General features: G+C 46.3%; 1 protein-coding gene across 7 annotated transcripts in view; it reads right to left on the reverse strand.

The window, feature by feature from the left end:
* The window catches only part of PDZD2 (PDZ domain containing 2), a 197,809-nt gene that overhangs the window by 56,230 nt on the left and 116,347 nt on the right, over window positions 1–25,232 (reverse strand). For 5 of the 7 annotated variants that reach the window (XM_040540867.1, XM_040540865.1, XM_040540864.1 and 2 more), the window contains one exon: window positions 11,686–12,088. In XM_040540867.1, coding sequence (XP_040396801.1) covers window positions 11,686–12,088 — 403 coding nt within the window. Of the gene's footprint in view, window positions 1–5,127; window positions 5,260–11,685; window positions 12,089–18,264; window positions 18,565–25,232 lie in introns of those variants that run through there. The other 2 variants (XM_040540869.1, XM_040540871.1) reach the window with 2 other exon arrangements.

Below are 25,232 nucleotides of genomic sequence, written 5' to 3' on the forward strand. Positions count from 1 at the left end.
ACAGAATTACAGGAAACCCTAGGAAGCTCGCAAGGCAGCAAAATGCACAATTCGGAGGCGATTTGAGGCTGCTTGCTGAAGTCACTCAGCACCGGGTCATCTATTTCTGACTGGGTCTGTGCTGCACATAAGTAACGTTCCTGCAGCGCACAAACGCCCAAGTAGTGAAGACGATTAAAATTTCATGCCAAACTGTGAAGAGCATGTAGAAATTGCTGCTTGTTTCTGAGAAGTGGAACTGCTAAATATAACAGCGAACCTAAGGATCGTGGCAACAACTCGCAGATTTCAGGCCAATGCTGTTTATCGGAGCCTGTATTAAGTGAAGAAAATGTGCTTTTTTTAACCTGACCAGCCGGGCCCAGTGCTGAAACTTTTTAATGAAATGCAACATTTGTTTCTCAGACCCAGGAAAAACAGTATCGACACCAGTATCTAAGAACAAAGTGAAAAATAACAGATGAACGTTACATGGCACCTGGACCACAGGTACAAGGAACAGGAAAAACCAACCCAGTGTCTTCAGAGGTAAGCCAAAAGTTTGATCCTGGAAACATATATACACCTGTGGGTAATTTGTTAACCTGACAGTCATGCACATGAGCAATATCTCAACAGGTTTAACTGGGATGCTGAACACACTGATAAAAGCCCAGTCTCCTGTTGAGTAACAGGGCATGTCAGGACAGCGAATACCTTGAGATCAATTAAGAGTGATACATGAGACACCACGTTAAATGCAGGGGCAAGAGTCAATTGCATTTACGTACTTAAAGAAAAAAAAAAAAAAACAAGCTAAGCTACAGCACAACAATGCTCCAGAGAGATTTTATTGCTGTAAAGTGCCTTGCACCCATAATGAAAATAGCGTAACAAAAATGTCATATCCCTTTCTCCCCCAAACGACTCCCAGCTGTTATGATGGCATCTATTCTCCCAACAAGATGCCACTCCAAGTGTCCAGTTGTTAAATCCTGTTCAGAAGCATACCCTCTGATAAAGTTTAACAACGCAGTCACAACATTGTTTTCAATGATTTGCACTGAAAGGCATTTTGGAATGCCGGTTATGCAAAGACCCATGCCACACAGCAACGAGCCTGCATTCCTTGGCACTTCTCACTATCACACATTTAAAAAAAAAAATCTGAAATTTATTCTTCACTGTCCTGCCTGCAAATATTCATTTACATAGCAAAGCATTTCACAGCAGCAAATGGTGAGACTCCACTGCTCTTAACACAGGCACCATCTTATTCCCCTTGAAGTCCCATTAAAATCAAAAGCACCTGCACTCAGTCTGAGTGTGGACCTCAGAGTATGGCAGAGCACACTGAAGACAACCCCACAACCCCACACATACTGAAATACATATTTCCTTTACTAGCTTTAAAGTGACATGGCCGCAGTCTCCTGTTTAAGAAAACCACACCTCGGGCTGCCTCTGGTCAGCTGTGGGCTTTTCACTGCCATAACTCAGCAACTGGAAATCAGCGCCCCTCACCAAAACATCCGTACCTACACATTTAACCACGGCGGGGCTGCTATAAAAGCCCCCCACAAATACCCACATACCTTTCAGCTACATCACACTGAACTCTTAACAGACAAGTATTAAAAGGCAGATGTCCCAGCCTTTGGTTGAGGCTTCGTGGAGAAAGGGGGGTGTTCAGCAGAGCCCCCTTCCCCTCCCCGTGAAGGTGCTCTTCTGCATGGGATGCTTTGCAGCCATCTGGGAAACACTGATGCTTTCAATGAACATCTTCTGTGACTCCATAACAGAGAAGTGTTATTAACACTCTAGGCCATGTCCAAGGATTTTTAAATGCATTTAAACTTGACTTGAAAAACCGCTTTCTTGGGGCTTTGTAGGTTCAACAGCATAAACCATAAATGCTTTAAATAAAATAAAAAAGTAGAGTGATGCATTTCATGTCTTCAATTTTGAATATTTTTTTTTCAAGGGATCATATTTTCAAGCTTTTCTTCCTAAACAAGAAGACTACATGCTCACTTAATCTTTAAATGAAAGCTAGGATTCTGGCTTATTTACTCAGCTCCAGAGACTTGCAATGCCCAAGGGAAACTCAAAGCACAGTTAGATTTGGCATTCACAGGCCTGATGCCACTGTCCTTGGAACCTGCCTAATCCTGCCCAGAGGAGGACGGCGACTTTAATTGCTGAATGGTCTCCTATGTTAGGCTGCACAATGTTGCTTGCTGCCAGCTTCGTATACCCATTAACATCTGAACTTCTCCATCCTCCCAGAAGACTTCTCATAGCTTCACTTGCAGACGACTCGGCACAGTCCCCACAGCTTTGTTCACCGATGACACAATCAGCCTGCACACACGCACCCAGAGCATTCTGTGCTAGAGCATCTCATGCCCAAAGCACAGGGATATGCTGCTGTGGGTCCAGCTGGGTGTTTCAAACTACAGACATCCTCAGCAAGGGCAGACCATAGCCCGATCTCGCTGCTCTTAAGAATAAAAGTGATGTCAGGTCACAGTAACGACGCTTGGCGCTTGAGAAGCTAAGTGGAAAGGGCTCATTTGATAAGGTGGGCTGGTGACCCAAGACACCACACAGTTCACCTGAGATTTGGCCAAGAGGCACACTCAGAGACATCCACGCTTGCTTTGAGAACATCAAAAGAATGAGAAGGCGAAAATTCCTTTTGACTTTTGCTCTCCATCTGCTGAAAGCAAACTCTGCTCAGAGACATCCCATTGACTTTGTTCATAAACCCAGAGCAGCGGAGCTGCCTGCACAAAGGGATTTCCCTCTCTGGGAGGGCTGCGTGGACGCCACGGACACTCGCCAGAGGGGGCCTCAGAGAAGGAGATGAGACCAGAGCATTGCAGACCTACGTTTTTGACTTCTTGCTCTCCTGTGAACACTCCTACAGAAGGAACAAATACAAACAGCCAAGTCGGAGAGGCTGCAGTTTGGCTAATGGCTATTTTTTATTCTCCTCAGTTACATCACTCATAGGTGACTCAACTTTCCTCCCAACTTGGCTCCTGAGAGCAGGCAGCGCCTCCGATCGGATTTTTCCGCTTGCAGACAATCAAAGTGCATAAGCTACAAATAATTAAAATGTTTGTGTTTTTTGTTTTTTTTTTTTTGTTTTGTTTTTAAGACAGTATGAATATTCTACTCGGATTAATCGTGAGCGAAAAAAAAAAGGGGTTGCCTTATGTAACAGACCGCAAGCGAGAACAGAGAATAGGGCCGGCAGCTTCAAGTTGGTCCCCACAGGCCATCCTTCTCCACCGTGAAGCCTCTGCACATCAGGCAGCAGCCGCTGCGCGGAGCAAGCCCACATCTGGAATAAACTAGCGTGCCACAGATCAGAGAGGATGCGCGCTGCCAGCACGATGTGGGGAAGCTCGCATTACGCCTGCTCTGAGTGCATGCCATCAAACGCTCGGTTTCATAAGCGCGTCATTAATAAAACAAAAAGAAACTTTTTTCCCCCTCCGAGTGTAAAATAAATAAATAAATGGAAATGTGTCAGAACCGCTTTTCCCTCCCGCCTTTCACCAGCTAATTACAGGGGAGTTTAAAGGGGTTTGACTGATTTTGACTGTGTGGTGTTCAACAAGTTGCAAATCTGTGTATACAAAGGAAAGATTGCTTTGAAATGTTATATTAAAGAAAAGCTTGGCAGGAGCAAGGTGTAAACAAATGGAAAACAGAAATGCAGTAAGTAGTTAAAAAGCCAGGCAGCAAAATGGAAAATGGAAAATAGTTGTCTACAAAAAGCACTTTCTGTCACAGCAGCAATTCAGCTGAATCTCATGTAAGTAATGGTTTTTAACCCAAAATCAGGCTGAGCCCCACTGAAATCACTGATAACGATGCGCCACCATGAAGCAGGACCAGGAGGGCTTCATCGCCTGCATGGGACTGGTTCCAGCATGGGGACCTCACGGGTCTTCCCCAGCAGCAGAAGCAAACAGCCAGCTCCTCCTCACCTTGGAACCTTGACATGTCGGAGAAAGTCAGAAGATTCACAACTTAAAAAGAAGCAGCGACCACAATAGGTTTGAGGGCAGCTACCAGTCAACGCGCCGGTCACACGCAGCTGGAAACCAGCAGTATTTCCCATACAGAAACACTCAGACCAGCATATAAGCATTGCCTTCAAGCACAGCAGCATCCTCTACATGGAGGGGGAGCAATAGTGGGGTGGGAATAGCAGCAACAGCACTCCCCAGCACCCTTCAGTGATGCAGAATAAATGAAAAGCACTTCTCCCAGCTGCCTGCCATCACATGCTGCCTCCTCCCACCAGCCCTGCTCCCCATCGGACACATGGGAGATGCAGATCAGTGGCTGGTGAATTAACCTTCGCAATCACATGCCAGGTGATTAGCTCAAACGCGCCAATCTCAAGATGCAGTCAAAAGCCATCACTCTTCACATCACAGATACATTAGTGTGAATGACTCATAATCACAAAATCATGCCAAAATCTGATTTTTGCAGATTCTTAACAAAGCAATTATTTCATTAGTGGATAATGAGTATGTTTTTCATCTAGTATATTACCAGGATGTTTTTAAGGCTGATCTGACAGCAGGACTCATGCTTTCATCTGCTGCCTTGGGTTCTGTTTTCACTGTTGTACAAGCAAGCTAACCAACTCCAAAACAAATCAGAAGTGGGGAAAAAAAGCACCTGAGTTCTTTTATCACTAAGTTATCCCAAGACGAGAGTTCTTTGCCCATCCCTACTGCCTGTGAAAATGTCTTAGCACCTGAGTCAATGAAGCCTTTGGCTTCTACCTCCAGCTGACACAAGCCACTTGGTGCCTCTGGGCATCTCCAAACCACCTGAAAGTAGGAAAAGGAAAAGCAAAACTAGTAGCCCTCGGTATGATTTGCACAGTGTTGACCATGTGAACTTTCCATGTCCTCCAAACAGTTAAGAGCCAAGAGCACAGACACAACTGTGATTCCACTCAAGTGTCCACTGCTGATTTAACAAGGCCTCTTGGTTGGGCAAAGGGCCACCAGATGCCTGGCATCCTTCTACTGAAATGTGAGTGCTTTCCCCATGGAAAGAGAAACTTCCTAGGGGATAAAGCCTGAGGAACAGTGAAAAGAGAAAACATACCTTCGCCCAAACACAAAGACATACATGCAATTAAAATACTCAGAATAGGCATCACAGATGATGGGATGAAAACTCCAGGACTTTAAGCAGAACAACCCCCAGGGACCCATCTCCAGAGAAGGGTTGTTGACATCATTTCCTTGGCAAGGGCTTTAAACATTTTATCAGCCATTGCATGCACCTGAACTCCATAATCACCCCTTACAAAAATCTGCTGGAGTCATTTGTTATCCTGAGCCATCACCATCTGGATTGCACCTCTCTGGGCTGCTCCCCTCCCTCCACTCACCTCTTGCCATTGATGAGAGCTTCATTGCAAGATCAGCCAAAGGATTTCTCAGCTATCCCTGGCCCTGGGGGGCTTCAGCACAGCAAATCCCCCTGGGGAGCTCTGGCTTTTAAAGGTTACAACCTATTTACGTTTACTCAAGGATCTCGCTGGCTCTCATTCTGATGCTGGGCTATCGGGAAGTGGCTGGTTAGTTGGTTTGGAATTTTTCAGAAAAAATCCTTGCTGACTGCAGTAGATTAAAGCCTATCCTGCAGTAAGTCACCATGTCAGTAAAGCTGGGTCTCTCACAGGGACTATTCTTACAACTGCCAGTCAGGAATCTTTTGGGTTTGCTCTGTGTTTTCAGCACCCTGACTCAAAAATTAAGCGTATGTAGCTCTATAATCATGACTTACATCTGAAACATTGCAGCACTAAACAAACGGCATACTCTATTTTTAGGCATATCCACTTGGTTTCAAACATTCACACGTAATGATTAAAACATCAAATAGTGTGAACTCACATTCAGCTAAAGCCATTCCTTTGCATTCCAGTTGCGGATCCGCTGTATTGTTAACGCCATATGCAAAATGAAAAAACACTTTTTGCATGGGTGGGAGATGCCTTATACTGGTGCTTTCAGTTATGGCTTGTCATAGCAGAGCACGCCCTGTGCATCTCTGCTGCCTTTGTGGGTAGTTCGTTTCTAACTGCAAGGATCCCTTCTCAAGATGAGGCATTAAAACTATGTCATTACAACTTCTCCATCACCAGACTGTCTCTACACAACCATGCCTGAAGCCTTTGGAAAATTCAATTCAAGCAGAGAATGAAAGAACAGAGCCCTACTTAAAATTAAAATCTACAGCTAACACAGCTGCAGCTAACACTTAAATCACAGCAAAGAAAGGCAAAACCTTCAGTCAGTTGATAAAACTTGGCAGCAAGTGCAATTTATCCCAGAAAGTTGTGATGACAGTTGTTTTATGACAAGGTGGAGCATAACTGGGAGCATAAAAAAAAAAAACAACTGTAGTATCAGTATTAGTTACGTTAAAGCACTTCCTAAAACTCTTTCACTAAAGTGAAATCAAGGCCAAGTTTTGTCAGTGCTGCACAGCTACAATTAAAAGACATCCCCTGAGAGACTTTACAACCCAAAGCAGGCAAGAGAGAAGGAAGACATGCTTATCACAGTGCAAATTAAAACTTCAAGACAGTAGATAGCCTCAGGATTCATGTTAATGACAGATGGAGGCAAACACACAGAATAAAAAGACGTTAAGAACAGAAGCAGGTCCTCAGGAAGGCCCTTGCATGTCTAAAGGTGCCTACAACAAAAACTGAAAATGGAGTTATTTATGTCTAAAACATGCATCATACAATAGTACCATAAAACCCTTGATGAAATAATAATCATTGCTTAGGTTGCCAAAAAAAAAAAATGATGCAAAGCAACTCAGCTTCAGTAGTTCAGAGGAGCTGTAGGTACATACCCTTGGAAGTTTCCTGCTCACAGCAAGGTCTGCATCTTGGTACAGCAAGTGCATGAGTTAGTGTTTTTTTTTCTATCACATTTGAAAAACAGTAAAATCCTTAAAGTAAGTACATTATGTCAAGTCTCGTGTTTTGATTCCTCTAACGTGCCATTAGCCTTACTCTTCTGCTTGGCAGGACAAGGAACGTCTTCCATTAGCCAAAATGCAAGGCAAGGCTGGCATTTACCAATGCTAATTGGTAAATATTGCTATAGAAAGTCTGTCAGCCTTCCCTAACTGCAAAGCAAAATGCAATTCAAAAGCATTCAACCTTTCCCGAGACAAGCCATCTTAATAAGCAAGCAGTAACGGGACCGAACAAAGACGACTTTCTGATGAAGTGGAACAAAGCACAGTTTGGCTGACGTGATACGAAAGCAAGTGCTCCTTGGCAAAGACCTGACTGGTCTTTTACGTGCACACACAAACACACATATGTGCACCTGTGCACACAGTCATGAGCCCGGGGAGAGTTGTGGTCTATGTGAGATAGGCCTGACCAGTCTATAAGGCAGCAAAATTGCCTACGTGTGCTGCTCCGGTGGCTGGAACTCACCGCTGAATTATTTGGGTTAACAACACCGAGCCTTTTTTATCCGAGATGTCCAAGCACCACAAGGCATTAATATACCCCCTGCCTTTTTTAAAGAGCTGGTAAGCTGGCTTCACAAAAACACAGAACATGTTTCACGGGGCCAGCAAATGCTGACTCCTTTCCACACTGGACTCATGCCCCACCACAGCCCATGCCACGGTTCCACTACCAGCCGCATGTTTCTTCCAGCAAAGGAATGCCAAGGCATGGAGCCCCAGCCCCTCTCACCTGCCCTGCCTTTCCTGTTAAAGAACTTTTGTCCTACCGAATCCCCTTCACGTAGCTTCTGATGGTGACTGCTGAACCTGGATTTTAGTCCCTTATGAAGGCAGAAGCCTAAACAGAAGCAAGAGGACTCAAGGGGTTTCTGGAGGAGTCTATGTTTTTCTTTTAAGTGTTTAAGGACTTCTCAAAGCGTCCTGTTGGGGCAAGAGGAAGCAAAAGCAGCCGGTCCGCTCTCTGGAGACTCCAAGCTTCTTCTGGTTCATTGATGAAAGCCTCTCCCACCTCACCAGGTAGACCTGAATCATTTCAGGCCACCTTTGAAAACCACACTCACCCCCACAGCACCTGTAACAACCCTCAGGTCCCACCACTGGTCCCCACCTGACAACCTATCAGCACTCCTTGGGGACTGAATGTCTGAGAAAGCAGCCCACACCTCTTCCAAGAATACTGCGATAGAGAAACCGAGAACAAAAAAATACGGATTCTGTCTGCCCAGTAAACATGGTGAAACCACAAAAATGATATCTTGCGAGGAAACCTCACGGTTTCCTTTTCTTTATCATTTCCCAGCTGACTCCAGCAGCCTCTCCCCTACTCGTCTTACATCCTTGCTCTTATAATTACCAGCCTAGAAAACATCCCCCTCTTTCAAGCCACTGAATAAAAGAAGCAAACTTTGATTTCTGCATTTAAGCTCCCAGATCTTCCCAGGATGTGATGGATCATTACTCCTGCTCCGAGATTGCCTGTTTTTAAATCACCACGCACAACTCCCACTGCAGCCAGCCGGGGTCCTTTCCAAGGTCAGGTCTGGTTTCCAGGCCTCCAAGATCTTCCTGCCAGGCAGATACAGCCTTGCTACTTTGAATCTGCAAATTTTCAGGGGCATTTAGGTTCATCCTAAAAATACTGCAGCTTTACTTAACCACCTGTAAACATTAAGTACTGACTGTTAATTGACAGGTACAATATTTATTGAGGTTACATACCAGTAAACAGTCTAACAGATTTGTTTATACATCGCAACAGCAATGCCAAGTGCACAGGAGACACAGATCGAGATCTGGGAGATGAAAGCAAGCCTGAAAGGGACTGACACATGCACACAAACCAGTAGCGCAGGAATCTCCTGGCAGGTTCATCTGACAAACAGTATTCGTCTCGGCTCTCGTTTTACAATTCATCCCTGCTGTTATTAGCAGCACGCAGTGACAAAACAAGAGAAAAACACTGAGCTTGTGGGAGAGGAGGCACACTGAAAGCAAACAACACCCAAGATATGTGGCTGCCTCAAAAGCACTCCTGGCACAACTTCTCCAAGGCAGCAGCCATGAGCTGGCCCGTGGGTTCAGCAGAGCAACAGCCAAAGACACGTAGACTCAACCCAACCTCTTCTCCCTTATATTTCAGTTGCTACAACTTCCCAAAGGGAGAAAGAGAGATGTTCCTGGAGTTAATATTCCAGTTTCAGTAATTCTTCAATCCATGTCCTGGGACGGAGCAGGAGGGGGGGACCAGAGAGGTCCTCCCGCAGCTGTGCAGGTGGTGCAGCTTCTCAAAGCCTTTCCTCCCACCCACAGCTGACACCCAGCCTGCCAGGAGCTGGCTCTCGTTGTCTCGAAGAGAATATACTGCTCCCTGAAGGTGCCGGGCTGACAGCCCTGGATATTCAATTAGTCAATGCACGGAGGAGATGGCAAGCGCCGCGCAGGCAGCAGGGATGGAGCAGTTCTCCCTGGAGAGAGGGTGCCCTGCCAATGCACCCTGCCCCTGTCCAGGAGGAGATAAGTCATCCCGTGGCTGGGAAAGGTTTGGCTCATGCTTTGAACCCTGGAAGGAGGCTGCAACTCCTGACACTCAGTTCTGGATGCTGTTTTCAAAAGGCTTCTGACACGACTGGATCTCACATGCCTGAGCACCAGGTCATGCTTTGGAAGTGGAGCTGTAAGTGACATTTGAGGCTCCCAAGTGTCTTTATCCCTTGTGTTTGTTTTTGTTGTTTTTGTTTTTGACTGTTTCTGTATTTTATTTTGTTTTGCTTTCTTTTAGTGGAACTCAAATAGTTTTGAAAATTTTATTCACTGTCACTGTTCATCATTTATTAAGAAACTGAATTAAGCCACTGATTACTATGATAGCAGCTCCCGCACAGATGTTAAAGTGATGGGCATCTGTAAGGCCCTCTCGTTTTTAAAAAGCAAAGTATGACCAAGGCATGCTACTCAGGCTCCAGCTATTCACATTTCTCCACACTCAGATATCAGGAAAACATAATTAATACTGACACATACAGAGGTCATATCTCTAAGCAAAACATTAGGGGAGGGGGAAAATTAAGAGGGGGAGAAAGAGAGAATCAGTTTTACTAAATGACTGTGCCTCCCAACAGGCTCCATGACAGACACAGCACAACTGAACAGATTATAGCTTTTACGTTTCCAGTGACTCAAATAAGCTTTTACATTTTACAAAGCCACCTTGTATGTGCTTTGCATTAAAAATGCATTTATTGCTCACATCGACACATATATGTTCTGAATTTAGTAATTTACTTCTCAGACCAAGATGACTCAAAACATCAAGGTAACACTAGCATGAAATGGCTCTAGATGAAGAGTTTCATATATATATATATATATATATGCTTTTGACTTCCTCAAAACAAACTCTGATCATCTTAATTTATAACATATGTTTAATTAGACATCTTCAGAACATATTCAGTAAGTTTCTACATGGACCAGAGCCCTCAAAATACCCAAGAACTGGATTTATTTATGAATTTTTAACGTTTTCTTTCAGAAAGGTTTTACAAACTGCAATTAGGAGGCTTTCAAAGACCATACACAAACACCTTCCACTCCTTGTTGCACCATGAAATCAAATGCGTCTAACCGATGAGAAGAACAGGTTTTCTCAATTATATTTCTTTAGGAACAGCACTTTTTAAAATTGGCTTTATCCCCCTCAATGTATTTTCAGTTAGTTTAAGCTAAAAACCACCATCACCCTGTACGAGTATTGGGGAGCACTAATTCAGAGGACACAATCAAATCTGTGCTTCCCTCAACAGACACGAGTTGTCCACTCACACTGCTGCATTACCAGCTTTGAAGTCTTAAAACCAAAAGCAGCTGCTGCAGCAAGCCCCAAGCCTAATAGAGCAGTGTTCATCTGTTTATACTATCAGTGTCTCTGGAAAGATTGGCAGACAGCTCTTCTGGTGATAGATGCAAACTGAAACCTGATCAAGGCTTGGGTTATTTTTCCCCATCCAGCAAAGCTGCAATTCTAGCCAAGCAAACCCCAAGATCTCCATTAGGATGAAGAGAGAAGCAATGAAAGCCCCAAGCCCACTGTCGTCCCAAACATTAACAAATCATCCATCTCATCAACCCGGAGCAAAATTCACAATAACTTTCATGTGGAATCCAAGCACTTTTCAAACAAGTTTTGTAACACGAATAATTGCACCATAGTCTGGTGCTGAATCCCTTACCCTTCAAAAAGGGGAATTAATGGGGAATTTCAATTCCATTTTTAACAGAAGCTTTAAGGTCTTGTCAAGCTCAGACATGAAGCCCCAGAGGTCAAAATGACCATCTCCTCTCTGACACCTCCTGCCCCGGTGCCGTAAGGTCATTACTTTTTATTGTTCCATAAAAAGAAATCCAGAAGCCAACGCTGACACGTTTGGAAAATAAGGACCTTTCCCTTCATCACAGACAGAATGTGACAAAGATTCCACATAATTATTATCTAATTTTCAAACCCTCCTGCTCCTCCCAGGTTTTGTACCCCAAGCCTGCGGCTGAACGCCCCGACAGCTTGGGCTGCCACACAGAGGACGGTGCACCGAAATTCCCTTAATTCATCTGTATACCTGCTGCTTGCTTCTCCAGAAAACCCCAAAATAAACCTACCTGGGCAGGCTGGTCACCGATGTCTGGCACGCCGCCATCCGACAGCCGGGACCGGCTCTGTCCCCCTGTGCCGTGGAACGGCTCCTCCACGTGGCCTTCTGCTTCTGAGGTCTCTGGCTGAGTGACCTCCACCTCCATCGGGGTGCAGTGCCCGTTCCCATGCTCCGAGCCTGGCTTTTCTTTGCTGTCCTTGCCACCCGGCGTCCTGGTGATGACCCCAAACTTCCTGGTCCTTTTCCCGTTTTGAGCGGCTCTGTCAGTGGGTTCAGGGCTGGGCTTGGCTTTGGGGTCACAACTGTTGCTGTTGTTGCCATTGGAGGGAGGAAGAGGGGCTTTGCGCTTGATGCGGCGCAACATGATCAGGTAGACGAAGCCGCCATTCCAGCACTGCTCGGCCAGGTAACTGCAAGGAAAGGGGTGCAGGAGGATTAGTGACACCTCGCCCCGCAGCGCCCACATCCCGCCCGACACCACAACGCGCTGCACCCCGTGATGCTTGGATATCTCAGGCTCTGCCCAGCCAGCTGCTGGCCCGGTGTGCAAATACATTGGGACACCTCGAGGCATCAGCAAAGGCTCCTTCTCCTTTCAGTATCAGAAATTAGCACCGACACACAGAGATTCGAGCACGGCTCCCAAACAACCCCAGCAGCTGCTCCAGCTGATCCCACTGCAGCATAACCATGCAACTGGTAAATACCACCGAAGGGGTTCCTGCCACACCAGCCTCCAGATCCATGGCACAGAGACATGGAAAAGCGAGGCAAACAAGGCAAAGCAGAGAGCAGTTCCGGGGCGGGGAGGGGAGCAGGGCGGGATTAAAATAAATAAATTAATTTAAAAAAAATTAAAAAGCAGGCAGGCTTCCTTTGTGCAGCAACCCATAGGGCATTTGCATCTCAAATGAGCCTCCTTAGTGAAACTAATCTTCTGCTTCGGCATACATACATGCTTTGAAGGCCTCAGGGTTAAAAATCAGCCACTGGGGTAAGCAGACAGATCCAATGGCCTCAGTACAGCAACGCGTGGCACTCTACGGCGTCCCAGCTCCCACACACAGGGATGGAAATACAGTGGGTTTCCTTTACAGCAAGCACACTCCAGTCAAAGCAAGAGCTAAGTCATCTCAGCTGTGCAAGGAGCAGCCACCAGGTGCCCGCATTAGAGCAAAGCATCCTCTCCCCTCCCAAAGTCTTTGAACATGCCATGCCTTGGAGGAATTGACATTTCTACTTCAAAAAAATAGTCGGTGACCTTAAAGAAACTGCACCCATTGATGCAAAAGGGGAATCTAACCTCATGCCTCTTTTGGGAAAGCATGTACCTCAACCCAAATTCTTGAAATATTTGGGTTTTCAGCCAAGGGTGTAACCAACTAGGAGTACAAACAAGCTGGAATTTGTATTTAACAGGTTTGTATGTGCCCTTTCACATTAATTTAGACCCAAAAACTCTATTGCCTTTATCACTAGAGAAAGCGGCAAGAATTTCCCAGAGCATCAAATAATCCTCAGCTGCAGCTGCAATAAACTTTCCACTAACACAAAGCAGTTGGTGAGCCTACAGCTATCAGAGGAGATGAGAAACTAGGTGTGGAGTTAAAGCATAAAAGGTCCTAGGAGAAAATAACACAGCACTTGTGGCTGAGAAAGAGCAGGAGAGACTCAGGAGTCTTCCACCTTTTTTTTTTCCCTACCTGGTTCTTGTAGGCTGATTTTTCTCCTTCCCTTTCTTAAAAGTTGTTTGGCCTTAAGTACAACCCTTCAAAGTTATTCCTGCATAGAGGTGACTTATGGCAAAACAGGAAAAGCAGCTATGATAACCCCTGAAGCAAACTTCTTCACAGACGGGTGAAGAAAGCTCTCTCAATTACTCAAAGTAATCTGGACCAGCCTGGCAGTGGCTGAAAATAACACACGATGGGTGTGTTTTTGTCCACAGACATTAGCTTCTAGTTTCAGTCCACTCCTTCCCAAAGCATAGATATCCCCCCCAGACAACATCACCATTCAAATTGTTTATATTTAATTAGGAAGTCTGATGTCCAAATGAATATGGCAACTATATAACCTTAAAAACAGCCCTGGAGCAAGAGATTTGAAGGATGAGTAAGGTTGCCTGTGCCAGATTCCCCTAATGAATATGGACCGGACCCCCACTCCCTCGACAATCCACTCAGACAAATCTTTTATCAAAAATAAATAAATAAAATTAAGAATATTTCAATAAAATCCCAAACCCGTTTTCCTCCACACTGTCTCAAAGCAGACAGCCGTGGAGCCTCTGCAGCTGGGTCAGCTGTCTGGGTGGCCACAAGGTGACACACGGCTCAGCGAGGTGGCCAGGGCGGGCAGGACCTGAAGGGCTCACTGAACAAATTCCAGAACTAAGATGGAAGCAGTTCTGATTACCAAGTTAAAAGAAAAATTCTTTTAATCAACAGAAGAGGGACCATTTTGTTCCAGAAACAATACGGGCTGCCTGTTTTTCACATTTATCTTTCAACTCAAATTTCAAGGCAGCCAGTAAAGTTGATTAAAATTCATGACTTTTGCTTGCAGCAATACCACTGCACTCTGATCCATCACACACAAGCCTGATAGCACTGCTGCTCCTGGCACTCGGAAAGAGAAAAGCAGCTCCTCTTCCAGTAGCCCTGTGTCTTGCAGGGGCGCTGCCCAGCCTGGTCTGGGCAGGGTTGTTTCTGACGGACTTGTTTCCGTGCAGGTGCACCGACGTGGGGGGGGATAAAACACTGATCTCTATCTCTAAACTAATCACTGCTGTATTTTTGAGCGCCAGGAACCAAGTGCATGCATTAATCAGCTACTTGGTTTAGGAACCAAAAATACCTGGTTTGGGAATCAAGTGGAACAAGGGGGAACTTAGCGTATGTCCCAAATACAGTAATTTTACAGAGAAAAAAATAATGTACTGTTTCATCTCCACTTGTGGCACATTTATTCTGTTCATAAAACGTAAAGTTATGAGAAGAGAAGAAAGAAGGTTGTCTTTTTTCCCCCCTCTATCCACTGTCCGCAGAAACTCATGCCTACACTTTGGAGCAGGGCTCGCAGCAAGCGGTAATGGATGCAGCTGCGTTGAAGTCAGCAGGGCCGAGCTGATTTACTCCATATGTCGAGATGGCCTACATGTTCCAGGCATGCAGCCTGTAGTAACTCATGGTTTTATGTCTTCTTGAGTGCTTCTCGGCAGTTCAAAGCATACAATACATTTCCATGAAGGAAAAGAAATGTCTTCCCTGGGTCAGGGAGTAATTACCTCTGAGTGTCAGTATGGGATCACATACACCAGACAGTGTCCGGTATTTCCGGACAGGGTAAATCCAGCTGCTGCAAGGACAGGTACCAGTGATGCAATACAGGGCATCATTATCCTAGACCCCGTTTCAAACCAAACACCAGGCACCTCGTGTTGGAAAACCAGCACTGGTGAAACACCGCACTCATATTACAAGACAAGGAACTAATATACCAAGAATTTGTGGTCATTTTCTGTCTTGCCCTCCCTCCCTAGGCAGGGCTGTTAACCAAGGAGCCTGAGCCACCTTTAAGTTCTGCTAAATACACACTGCCTACATAGCTGGCTTCCTTTTCCTTTTGCCACTTCTTTCCCTATTTAAGAAAGAAACCAGAAAACCCCACGGAAGCCCAGCAGGCTCTCAGCGCAGGACAAAAGACAGGAAAGGCTGTATTAAACAAGCGAGAACCTGCAGATTCTTAATTACTTTCTATCAATCCAGGAGCATCCTGTGCCAGAAGGGAATTAAGAGATGGATTCAATAAAATGTACCTATACAGCCTCTAGACTGCAGAAAACCACACGAGCTATACAGGACCCCAAATTCCACTTCTCAGGGGGTTTAACGTGCACAAAGCAGAAGTGCCCTTTTTTTTTTTTTTTCTTTTGTCCCTGCAGAGCATCCACAGAGATTTTAACAATCAATGCACCAAAGGAGTTTTCAGCAGGGCAGGATCAGAGCTGATACGTGGCTCTAAGCTGTGCGTATGTGGCTCTTGGCACAGGGCATGAGCTGCTGCCTCCAAGTTTTTGGCTATTCTGAATGTGGTCTTCGGCTTGGACAGAGAAGGTGAATGGAGGAAAAAAAAAAAAAAAACAAAAAAAACCTCTAGTGCTGCTTCCATTGATCCAATCTATTGAAAATGAACTGCAAATCACAACAGATTTTTAACTTCCTCTTCCCTGTTTGGTAGGGGATGTAGTTAGGACTTGGAGAGAGCCCTGCATTGTGTACACTAGCGAAAAACCCTGGGCAGCTATTCCTAGTGCCAGTGGCTGACTACCCGTAACAAAATCTGATTTTAAGAACGCAAGAGATTTTACTAGCTGGTAATACATCAGTTGATATTAGATCCCAAACCAAAACATTTCACCAACAAAACACCCACCTGTGCTGTCTCTATTTGTCAGTCTCTGCACAAGGCAGCGCCAAGACCCCTCAGCACAGATGGGGAACTCAGTTTACCTATGCAAAAGGGGCTTCTCTCGTCCTAGGAAATGTATCCTGCATCCCTTACATATGACGGAAATCCATTGTGGTCCAGTCTGCATCATTTACAACAACTTTAAAACCTCTTTCCACAGTGCATTTTAGTGGCAGGACATTTCCCCAGCACACATCAGCATTGCCCGATCATGCCAGCATGCTTTGTGCCTGCATGCTGAGGTCTCAATCCCCACGCAATAACTGGTGCCCAGGACAGGAATGCCACAGCTTTGTGGGGTGAGGCAAGGAGAGGCTTCATGCCCTCTGCAATGATGAACAACAGCAGCAAAAACACCTGTTCAGGACAGTCACAGGACAGGCTAGGTACACTTTTGGAGGGGAAAAAAAAAATATATATATATATATATACACATACACACATACACACATACATATATGTGGGGAAGCCCTGTCCCAATCAGACAGGAAACCATCAAATACCACAAAAACAACCAAGCCACAAGGGTGATCCCGGACCCTGGAGGGGATGACAAGCACTGAACCTCGGTATTTCTGCTGCAGTGTCTTCTCCCTAAGCAAGGGAGACATCACGGAAACATCATTTTGGAAACATCTCCCATTCACACGCTCAGAAGGAATGGGCACCCAGCTGCTTCTGCTGCTTTCATCCCACTCTGGCCCCATCTCTGCTAAAACCTCAGCCTGTATAAAATGCCACCCTTAAGCAGCAGGGCAGACTTGTTCTTCTCCACAGGAGAGAAACCATGATAATGTTAACAATCTTGAAAACTAGTGAAAAATCATTTCACACTTTAAACACTGCTGTAAAGTTCCCTCTGGCAAAGCTCAACCACAGGTTAGAAAATGCAACTGGTGGCTGGAATCAAGGGGCACTTACTGTTCCTCTTCCATCTGAGCTACTAAGGGACATCCGTCTTCTTCGGAGACCATTTCAGTTACACAGACAAATCCCATTTCTCCCCTACGCCGAGCTGATCGCTGCTGTCACACAAACTGGTAAGCTAGCTAAGTGCATTCCAAGTTTCTTGGCACGTGTGTGAAGTGTCAGACTCAGAAATGGTATTCTAGGGTAAAGTGAGTCATTTTTTCATTTTTATACATACGAGTTTGTGTGTGCAAATATAAGATTTACAGACTTGACGAGAGCATGCTGCAACAAACTCTGTCACATCCCATCTCACTTGAGCAAATATAGACGGTTGCACTGAACTACAGAAAAAAAACAAAGCAGGCTTAGCAGCCGTAAGAAAACATCTGGATCCACTTTAAGGCCAGAAATACTGAAGAAGTATGTTTATTTTACACTAATAATACTATTTAGCATTTCTACAGAACTTTTCATCCCGATAGATCAGAAAATACAGTGGAAATGACATCCACAGAGCATCACTGACACCCCAACAGCCAGCCCACAGCACAGCTCACCAGGACACAGAGGAGGAATTCCAGCCCAGCCGACCGCTCTCCAAGTCCCTGCCTGGGGACCTACGATGTCCTTAGCAGGACGGACAGACCACTAATTTTTGTACTCTCCTCTGAAAGACTCTGGCATGGTAAAACATCTTGAAACCCCAATCTTCTCCAAGCTGGAAGGATGAAGAGCGGAGCAGATCCCTGCAAAACTGAAGCCTCCAGCCCCAAGGGGGATTTAAAAGCTAAAATTAACAAACCCTCTCTCCATGACACAGGCAAACGAGCTAACTTGCTTTTCAGGTAAGTCAGGGCAAATTAATGACTAATAGATAGCGACTGATCAAAGGGCAAGTGGCTCCCCTCACCTTAGTGCTGTCACCATGCAAGAAAACCCAGTCCGTTGAGGGCAAATTTTGGCAAGTACCAGGGGACGCTTTACAGGCTTCCCCCTCTTTGGGCAGGGTTCAAGCCTGCATTAACACACGCAGCCAAAGCTGATGACCAAGCTCCAAAAGTCCAGGCAAACCTTGCTGCAACCAAGCCTGCGAGAGGTCTCACGCTGGGGCATGTCCCAGGGGGCTGCAGGGACCAGGACTGCCTGCTGCCACCTTCCCACCCACCTCCCCTGAGGACGCTGCTCTCCATCCACAACTCACCTCAGTAGAAACCGACGGCGTTTGTAAACACAGCTGCTATTTTAACACACTCTTGCAGGCACTCTTGCAGCTATGGGAGCCAGGAAGGAGCCAGGCAGCGCTCAAGCCAGCGTCTCACCGCCGACAAGCCCTGTCCTGTCCTGGGCTCTGCGGGCGATGGCACACACGAGGGACGCGATGTTCTCTGCCTGCCTTAATAAGCAGGGGGAAAGGCAGAAACGGCATGGGAAAAGTCACTCATGGAGCCGAGAGATGTAAAAACATCCAGGGAGTGCATTCAAACAGCCCGGGGTGCGCAGCAGGGCTCCCACCTCCCTTGGGAGGACAAGCAGCTCCCAGCCCTCGGCTCGTGGCCAGGTTTAGGCAGCACCTCCCAGAGCCTCACCTCAGCAGCAGCTCTCTAAGGTATGCTGGGTTTTGTGTGTGTTTTGTTTTTGTGTTTTTTTTAAAACTCAGCACAGCTAGGGTTGGCTTTCTGTTGTGTTTGCATTCTTTTACTTCATCTATGGCATAGTTTTGACTATTAAATATAAAGCAAGGAATGCAACAAGACCTACTGAAACCTTGAAGGGAAAGCTAATTTGGAAGTTAAATCTAAGAGGTATTTTTCTGTGGCCTTTTATAAGCCAGTACAATCATGTTTGGTGCTGATTAGTCCCAATCCTTCCCCTGGATTAAGACTGCTGGTAACCTCGAGCATCACACTGTGTTCATGCTCGTCTTGGAGGTGTTTGAGCTGCCCACAGGCTGGCTGCTGTCGGGACGGACACCACCACCCCACAAACTCAGAGATGCAACGGTATCAGCAAACGTATGGGGCAAGGTCTGCTCTTCATTGCTCAGCAGAGAAACCAAAGCAATAAGAATTTAAGACCAACCGGAACAAACGTTCAAAGCCTGTGAGAGCCCCTGCCAGCCTTGCCAGGGGCCCCAGGCAAAATCTCTTTGCCCAGGCTCGCTGTGAAATCCCCAGCTCTGGGAAGACGTGAAGAGGGAGCAGAGGGCTGCTGCTGTGTTTCCACAGACTCACTGCCTACTTGTGGCTTTCACTGGAGGATAAGATTCATTTCAGCCTTGCGACATGGGACTATGACTAAAGGCTGGTGAGACATCTCACTCTGCCTGGTATCGATGCCGTGATGTGGCTTTAAATTTGGGAGAACTCAATTCCTCTTCCCCCTGCTGCTCTACAGATCCCTTGCAGCACTCCATGCAAGCCTTTCCATGAAAAAAACCAGGGCCAACAGCACATCTTACCCCACAGAGTTACTGCAAGGTCTAGGGTGGCGAAGCCACGGCATTACAGTTTCACAAACACCTTAAATCCGCAATCAGCCAACACCAAACATCGCAGCTTTCCTCCCACCCCATATCCTGTTTGGCTGCCGGCACAACCATTTGGGCAACCGTACAAATGAACCCGACGAGGGAACCAATCCAGCTTTAAATTAACCCAGCCCAAAGCAAACACCCAAAACCTCACACCTCCAGACAGGGAGCTCTAACCCAGCCCGACCCAGCTCCCAGCAGTATGCACTCCTGCACAGGCTGGGGCAGGAAAGCAAGAGGCTAGTGGAGCTATGCAGGCTCCAGATAGACGCACTGGCTCACTCCAGCTGAGCAGCCAAATACCTTTGGTTTCTAAAATTAAAAGGCCAGGCATGCTCCCCACAGACAGCAGAGCCCGGCTAAATCACATCCACATCACAGGTGTGGAAAGGAGAGAGGTAAATTATTGCAATGGTGCTAGCACAGAGCAAAAGCGTGGTTTTGCCCTGCATGTTGTAAAGATGCCTCAGAAGCACAACCAGGGCTTTTGGAGAGCTGTGAGCAAAGCAGGGACCTCCAGAACAGCCAGCACATGGATGAAGGACACAGGTGGCCATACTGAGCCTCTCCCCCTTCCCAGCACCAACATCCAAAGAGCTGCGCAGCCCCTTTGCACCTAGAAACACCTCCCCGAGCTCTGATAGACATCCTCAACCTAACAGGTCATGCAATTGCAGTCATCTGTCCCCGGTGAATAACACAAAACCCTCTGGGATTTGCTGATCTATTGGCTCTGCTAGCAGAACAGAGGAGTGACGTTGCATTTAGGCTGCAGAGATTTTTGGACTCAAGCTTTACAAAGGAGCTGATCCTACTAAACACACAACTCTCACGATTGCATCTAAAAGTCCCAAGAGACAGAAAAGCGCACAGTGCTTTTAGGGTTTGAGTCCTAGAGACAGGATAATGAGAATTAAGCTGACAAATTCTATTTTTTCTTTGGTTGGTGTCAGAGAGTACAAGCAGAAGTAGTCCAACTCAGTCCAACCATCATGGCACTGAATGCTCCGATTTGCTAGTTCACAGCTCTCCTGCAAATGCACATTTAGCTACATACATCGCCTTGTTCACAAACATCACTTCCAGTTACGAGAAAACTGAGCAATTTAACACTTTCAGCAAGAGGGCATAAACTCAGCCTCCTATTGTAACCCTGTAACACAGGGGTGAATGCATGCAGTCATTCCCTTAAATCCATATCCAAATACAAGTGCTGTCACCAGCACAGAAGCTTTCTCCTTGCCCTGCTTTCACCAAATACATTTATTTTCCAGAATGTCTTGATTTGGGTTTGCCTGTCCTCCTCAGGCAATGCTTTACCGGACTCTGATGTGGCATGGGGCAGCCTTGCATTATATTATATTATTCTACAGCCTTGTCACTGTGGAATGGACAGAGGAAAAAAAAATCGCCAAAAACTGCAAAGGAATGGAAATATTTAATATGTAGAGAGCCTATTAACCCCTTTCCCTCCCAACACCTCCATGATCAAGGGCTTTCATGAAGAAGGTTTCTCCACTGCTCACTTCAGCACATCCCAATGCACTTTGGAAGCAAATCTCATGTTCCCTGTTCCTGTGCAGAGCCGGGCACTCTCCAAGCTCCCACCAGGTTCTTCTTGGGTGAACTTCAAGCAGCAGACACGTGCCAGGAGCACGCTCCCTGCACTCCTGCTGCTGTGCTCCAGCTGATGCCCATCTGCGTCCAGCCCATGGGACCACAGCTGAGCTAACCCTAAAGGAACCCCAAAACCAACCATGATGTGGAGGTCAGCTCTAGCACACCACTTTCATCCTACAGACCCACTCTCTTTTGGGCTACATGCTGCTTAGCACAGACACTGGGTAATTGTTCCAGGCCTCTAACCACTACAAGAGTATTCTCCAATGTATTAATCCAAGGGAAGTTTGCAAAGACCGGGGCTATTGTCTAATTAGCTCCATGCATGATTTTCTGCTTCACGAGAAGCACAAGGACCCAGCCAGACAAGACTTGTTTGCAGAGCACGCCAAGCACACACACTGGAATACAAATAAACCCTTGCTTACTTTTTGCAGTAGTTGCAGTAAGTTACAGGGCAGCGCCCAAAGTGTTCACACTACTGCTGTTAATTGCGGAGAGGCAGCTTTTTATCGTTAGCTCAGATATTCAACTTCTTTTTATTTATTTACTTTTTTAAAACAATACTTCTGAATTAGAAAACAAATCTCAGATATGGTAGCGATGAGGCACTGGAACTTTGACTTTCAAAACAAGAGAATATGTCAAAATAACGATTTGACTTTATTCCACATCAATTTTCACACTGTTTATTTTTAAAGTCTTCAATCTTGCATGGCAGTGACCTTCCTTTTCTGCTGTGTTCCTCCTGAGGTGGAAGACTTGCTCCAGATCTGAAGCCGCAAACAAGTTCACATTTGCAAAACGTGAAGTAAACCACCAAACTGAAAAGCGTACATGCCTCACTTTAAGAAACAAGGAAGGGGTAAAAGGCCACCCACATGTGTACAACATTCACACAGATCACAGCACTTCTCCTGCTTCACCCTGAGTGCCCAGATCTTGCTGATGCAATTCACCCCTTGCCACCCTATTTCCAGGGCTCTCCACCTTTCTTCCGTGCTACTTCAGGATCAGCCCCCTTTAAAACAACTGCTTCTACATCTTGCTAATCATCCAGCCCACACTTTCCCCTCTTCCTCCCTGCAAATACAGCTCCTGGTTTCCATTCTCATCAGGCAGCAATGAGAATGAGATAAAGGGTTTGTACTCAAAGCCTGCTGTGCACAGGATCCCTGCCCTGAATCCAGCCCTTGCTGCCTCTCCTCCCCAGTCGAGAGCTGCTGAGATGTGGGGAGCCCTTCACCTCCATCCCCATTCACACCCAAGCTATTCCAGTGCTGTGAGGTCACCCCTTTGGGATAAAACTTCCTATTTTTCCCTATGCAGGAGTTATCAGAATTGCCCAAAAGGGAGGAGAAAAAGCGCACATCCCACTGAAAGAGCTTTTATGCCAGCAGGAAAGTTTTGCAATATTTTAAATGAAAAAAAAAAATCTGCAACATTGTTTTGGCAAACCACATTCTTTAGGTTTCAACATTAGCTGTAATTCCCAAAGTACCTCTTTCCACTGAGCAGTGAAGGTTTTAGATGTCTGTGAGCAATGAAAGGGAGAGACAGAAAATTTAATCAAGTCTATTCTGCAGCAGGATGCGGGATGCTGGGGCAGAAGAGACTTTCAAGGCTTTTGCTTGAGCTTCTGAGACGATCCCTATGAACAGGGAGAGGCCAAGCTTCAAATAACCCCACGCTGGCTTGGGGCAGATATGGATGGATCAAATTCACAACTTATGTACTTGTAGAGGCCAATTTTGGCAACAAGGGCTATTTGCCTCCAAAAAACCACTCCGTTTTTTGTGTTTTCCAGGATTTGTCATGATACTGGAAGTGGTAACTACTTCATCAGCTGCTGCCTCCTTCCCAAGGGGGGCCAGTGCCTGGCATCAGCGTCCTCACATCATCTTGTTTGACCACAAAACTCAAGAAGGCAGAAGCACGTACTTGAGGTGAGAAATTCAGCTTTCTACTAAAAGCCAAAAAAGGAAAGCCTAACCCTGTGTTAGTGCAGGGGAAAAGCCTGGAAGTATGACCTGACCAGATGCTAAAAAAAATTTTTAAAGGGAAAAAGAGCCTGAACTCACACACACAGACGTGCACATGGACTGCACTTGACCAAGCATGGTCCCCCCATCCCGCGAGGCCATCAACACTTCCCTTAATTCACAGCCACTCTTGCAAAGGACATTTTTGTCTTTTGAGGACCATCGCCTGCGGGGACGGCTGGTTTATTTAGCTATTTAACATCGCTACTTTGTTCTTGGCTGTGACAACAGGCTGTGCACACAGTAAATCCCAGGGATGAATGGCTTTCATCCCTGCCGATGCGGCTGCTGAGCTGTGCTTCCTCTGCTTGCTGCGACACGTCCCCGGCCACAAGGCAGCTCCCCCTGGCTCGACAGCTTCCCTCCACAGCACCAAGCCCTTCCTCTCCTGCTGCCCAAACGCAGCTTTGGTATTCCTGACATCCAGCCAGAATAAAGGGCTCGCCCTCTCTACAGCAAGAGAACTGTGTTTGCATTCATTAGGTTTTGCAGTTCCCTGTGAGCACAAGCATACCCCAGCCAGGGAGCTCCCTGGCTGGGGTTATTTTTGCCCAGATGAGCACATGGCTCTGAATTCAAGCACTTCAGCCACCAGTGCATGGCTCTGCAGCTCCCTGCATCCCCAGACAGAGCCTGGATGTGAAAGACACCAAGGCTGGCACCAACCCTGGCTGAGTCGATCACCCCAGCCCAGGGGACACCTGAAGCCTGGGGTGTCACCCCTCAACACACCTCGCACCCAAGCCCAATACAGGAGCCACAGCCAGGAGTCAGAAGCAAAAGAGTTTGCAGAGGCAGGAGCTGGGCAATGCCAGATATACATGTGCCTGTCTGCAGCATGCCTGCCTCTTGGATGCTCGCATTAAAAATCGGCTTCTAATTACATCCTCACTTTCTGTTTTCACCGCAGCGAGTTTGCACGAGGCCAAAAGAGAGAAGAATTAACAAACACGCATGGCAGCAGCCATAAACATTTCCTAACTTTCACTCTGTTGTGCAACACAAGATGGAGACATGCCCTCCTTGGAGGGCCAATAGATTAGTGCTTGCAGATGATTTTAACTTGTCAACCACTGCAGAGAAGTTTTACTGGATTTAAACACAGACTTCCCAGCCTGCTGTAAGCACTCTGCCAGCTACAAAGCACCCCTCCAGAACCGGGGCCTTTTGGTCGATTCAGGGAAAACACCTCCCGGAGCAAAGCAGAGCACGGTGCGGAAAAGACGCAGGCAACCAGCTTCCCTGCCCCGGGGCTAGGAAGCACATTTGTGCTGATGGGGCCCACAGGGCTGAACTTTTAATTTATTGAATTTTTTTTTGAAGTAAAAATTTATTTTATTTTAGGTTATTTCTCCAGCTCTGGCACGAGGCAGAGCAGCACCACGTCACAAGAAATCCCCTGCAAACCTTCTGATGATTTTCATCTATCATTCACTTACTACAAATCCTTGCCATTGACAAACTGTACTAAGGGAATCAGAACTTTCAAAGCCACAAATCTCCTAATAACTGCAGCCCCTTTATGCATGCTTCAGGATTAGCCATGTCATCTGGTTAGCAACTCAAAGCTGCTCTTCATTATTGGATTGAACCTGGACTGCAAACAGTGAAGAGATTGATAATACTGCCACCGACTTCAATGGTGCAGGAGCATTCATTACACGGCGTCCTCCTCCCGGACACATCAAGCCCAGTGGCACAAATTTATGCTGTGCTACTGTGCCAACGACCCAGAAACCTCCCTCGAGCACATTAGCAGCAGCCCTAGCAGACAGTGCTCGAGTAAACTTGACTGCAAGCGCTGAGCATATATCAGCGTGCCCAGGCTTCACATTGGCTCCTAGCATGCAAAGTGAAGGCAGCTTTACACCTATCTGCTCTTGAAATTAAGAGTGCCTTTAGTTGCTTTGAAAAAATAAGAGCTTATTTAGTCAGTGCATCGGCTTCTTCAAAGAGTCTGCAAACTAATTAGCCACA

This window comes from Cygnus olor, chromosome Z (genome assembly GCF_009769625.2).
Source record: "Cygnus olor isolate bCygOlo1 chromosome Z, bCygOlo1.pri.v2, whole genome shotgun sequence".
Lineage (NCBI taxonomy): Eukaryota > Metazoa > Chordata > Aves > Anseriformes > Anatidae > Cygnus > Cygnus olor.